The sequence below is a fragment of the Sapajus apella genome, unplaced genomic scaffold, assembly GCF_009761245.1.
Source record: "Sapajus apella isolate SASKATOON/1434 unplaced genomic scaffold, GSC_monkey_1.0 scaffold234, whole genome shotgun sequence".
Lineage (NCBI taxonomy): Eukaryota > Metazoa > Chordata > Mammalia > Primates > Cebidae > Sapajus > Sapajus apella.
This window is the reverse complement of record NW_022437174.1, coordinates 315,680-317,905: the sequence shown is the minus strand read 5'-3', so window position 1 is coordinate 317,905 and position 2,226 is coordinate 315,680. Positions and strand designations below refer to the sequence as shown.

Here is a 2,226-nt window from a genome sequence, read left to right as displayed (position 1 = left end):
TCCGGGTGAGCGTGGGGTGAGTGGTCCCCAGTGAGGTCTCGGGGTGAGTGTGGGGTGGGCAGCTGCCCCTCCAGCAGCCTTGATGCTATGACAGTCAGCAAACAAAGCAGCCCCATGCCCCGGCCTGACGCCAAGCTCTGCAGGGGAAACGTGTCCCTCTGCCACACTGGCCGAGGCTGTGTGCAGGGGCTGCCGGGTCAAGTGGGCACTGCTCTTGGCCCCACAGGTAGCACAGGCCCCCTGAGAAGTGGGATGGGCAGTGCCCAAGCCCAGGCGGGGCGGGAATTCCTGCCCTGTTGCCTCTCCACCGCCCTGCCCCAGGACCAAGCTGGGACCCCGCCAGGATCAGGGCTCAGCCCCAGGCCTTCTGGGAGGCCCGGGAGCTCCGTGGCTTCGTGAACCTCTGGGTGGGTACAGCGCATCCCCTCCCACCACACTCAGAGCACCCCAGGACAACCCCACGGGCAGAAACAGCCCAGGGCACGGGGCGGCCTGGGACAGGAGGTGACGAACCTTCAGGTACCAGCCGAGAAAGTGTGCGGGAACAAAGCCATCAAGCTTGTCCTGTGGGCGACAGGGTGTGACCCTGACCCCGGGACACAGCCGCCTCACCCCCACCCTGGCAGCCCAGCCAGACCCCGAGCGCCCAGCCAGGGACTCAGAGGTGCTGCGGAGACCACGCCCTGGCAACCCCCCGCCCCCGAGCACCTCCCACAGGGATGCGGCCTGAGCACGTCTCAGGGCCAGCAGCGGACCCCACGCATGGGCCGAGGTGCGTGTGGTGTGAGGCCGGGGCACGGGCAGTGTCTGGTCCGGCTGAGGGCCGCACCTGGGGAGGGACCCGCCTCAGGGTTCCCGGTGCCTCACCCAGACGTTGTGGAAGGGGTCAGTCTCGTTGTCGGGGTCGTAGATGAGGCAGTTTCCCCCGTAGTCTCTCTCTGGCAGCGGGACTCCCAGCTTGGGGTCGACATACTTCAGAAACTGCCGGCCGTCCTGGACGGTCTGTGAGGCAGTGCCCACAACAGTGGGGCTAGTTAATGGTGGCGACGTGAAACGGATGGTGGTTGCAAACTGCGTCTCCGTCAGCCTGGGAGGAGGGCAGCGCCCTGTCTGAGCAGCCCTCCCGCCCAGGGAAGTCCTGGTGAGGCAGCACGTGTGGCAGGGACCCCCAGGCGTGACACCCCGTCTCCACACCTGCGCTGCCGCAGGGAGCGGGGAGCTTCAGGAGACGGGGGACGAGGACAGCTGGTCAGACGGGAGCGGCTGGGCCCTGGAGTTCCTGCTGTGAGACCCCCGCCACCCCCATAACGTGCGCTCAGGCCAGCGCCCTCACAGAAACCCCCTCGGGGACAGCGCTCTTTCCTCACCCCGACACGAGCAACACCGGGTGCCACTCTGGGCCTTGGGCAAGGTAGGCGTTTGGGCCTGACCTCAAGGGAGGTTTACATCATTTACAGACGCCTGCGCACAGTGAGCACACGCGCCCCGCGGCCGGCCGTGAGCACACGCGCCCCGCGACCGGCCGTGTCCACAGATGCCTGTGCACCAGTGAGCACACGCGCCCCGTGACCGGCCGTGTCTGGCCGTGTCCACAGATGCCTGTGCACCAGTGAGCACACACGCCCCGTGACCGGCCGTGTCCACAGACGCCTGCGCACAGTGAGCACACGCGCCCCGCGACCAGCCGTGTCCACAGGCGCCTGCGCACAGTGAGCACACGCGCCCCGCGACCGGCCGTGTCCACAGGCGCCTGCGCACCCAGGAGCACGCAGCTCACCCAGCACCCAGGCCTCGGTCCCCAGTACTCAGTGAGGGTGCTGAGTACTGACGGCTCCTGGAGAAGGGCTGACTGCAGGACGGGGTGGACGGGGAGCCTGGAGCACCCGCATCGCCGGGAAGTCAGGCTGCGCTCAGAACACAAAACAGAGAGCAAGAACTCGGTGACGCCATGTGACGGCGACAACACACCGGGGGGCCCCCACGGCAGCACGATTTGGGCACCAAGATAAACAGAGTCGCAGGGAAGGAAAACATCCAAGTGTGACATCAACATCTCTAAGTCCACACTGATACAGACAGATGAATGATGGAATAACACAGTCAGTGCAGAGGCGTGTGTGCCTACTGTGCGTGCAGTGCCCACACTGATACAGACAGATGAATGACGGAACAACACAGTCAGTGCAGAGGCGTGTGTGCCTACTGTGCGTGCAGTGTCCACACTGA

The 2,226-nt window shown here is 65.9% G+C and overlaps 1 protein-coding gene and 1 long non-coding RNA gene across 6 annotated transcripts in view; one reads left to right on the top strand and one right to left on the bottom strand.

Moving 5' to 3' along the window:
• LOC116544889 overlaps positions 1-170 on the top strand; it is a 631-nt gene extending 461 nt beyond the window's left edge. The window contains exon 3 of the long non-coding RNA XR_004266084.1: positions 36-170. This is a non-coding gene — a long non-coding RNA (uncharacterized LOC116544889). The remainder of the gene's footprint in view (positions 1-35) is intronic.
• PTDSS2 (phosphatidylserine synthase 2) overlaps positions 1-2,226 on the bottom strand; it is a 36,059-nt gene that overhangs the window by 3,792 nt on the left and 30,041 nt on the right. For all 5 annotated transcript variants that reach the window (XR_004266082.1, XR_004266083.1, XM_032271486.1 and 2 more), the window contains 2 exons: positions 868-1,002; positions 514-564 (listed from right to left, as the gene is read on the bottom strand). Coding sequence is in view for 2 of the 5 variants with exons in the window: in XM_032271486.1 (XP_032127377.1) it covers positions 514-564; positions 868-1,002 (186 nt within the window). In the remaining 3 variants the exon portion in view is untranslated. The remainder of the gene's footprint in view (positions 1-513; positions 565-867; positions 1,003-2,226) is intronic.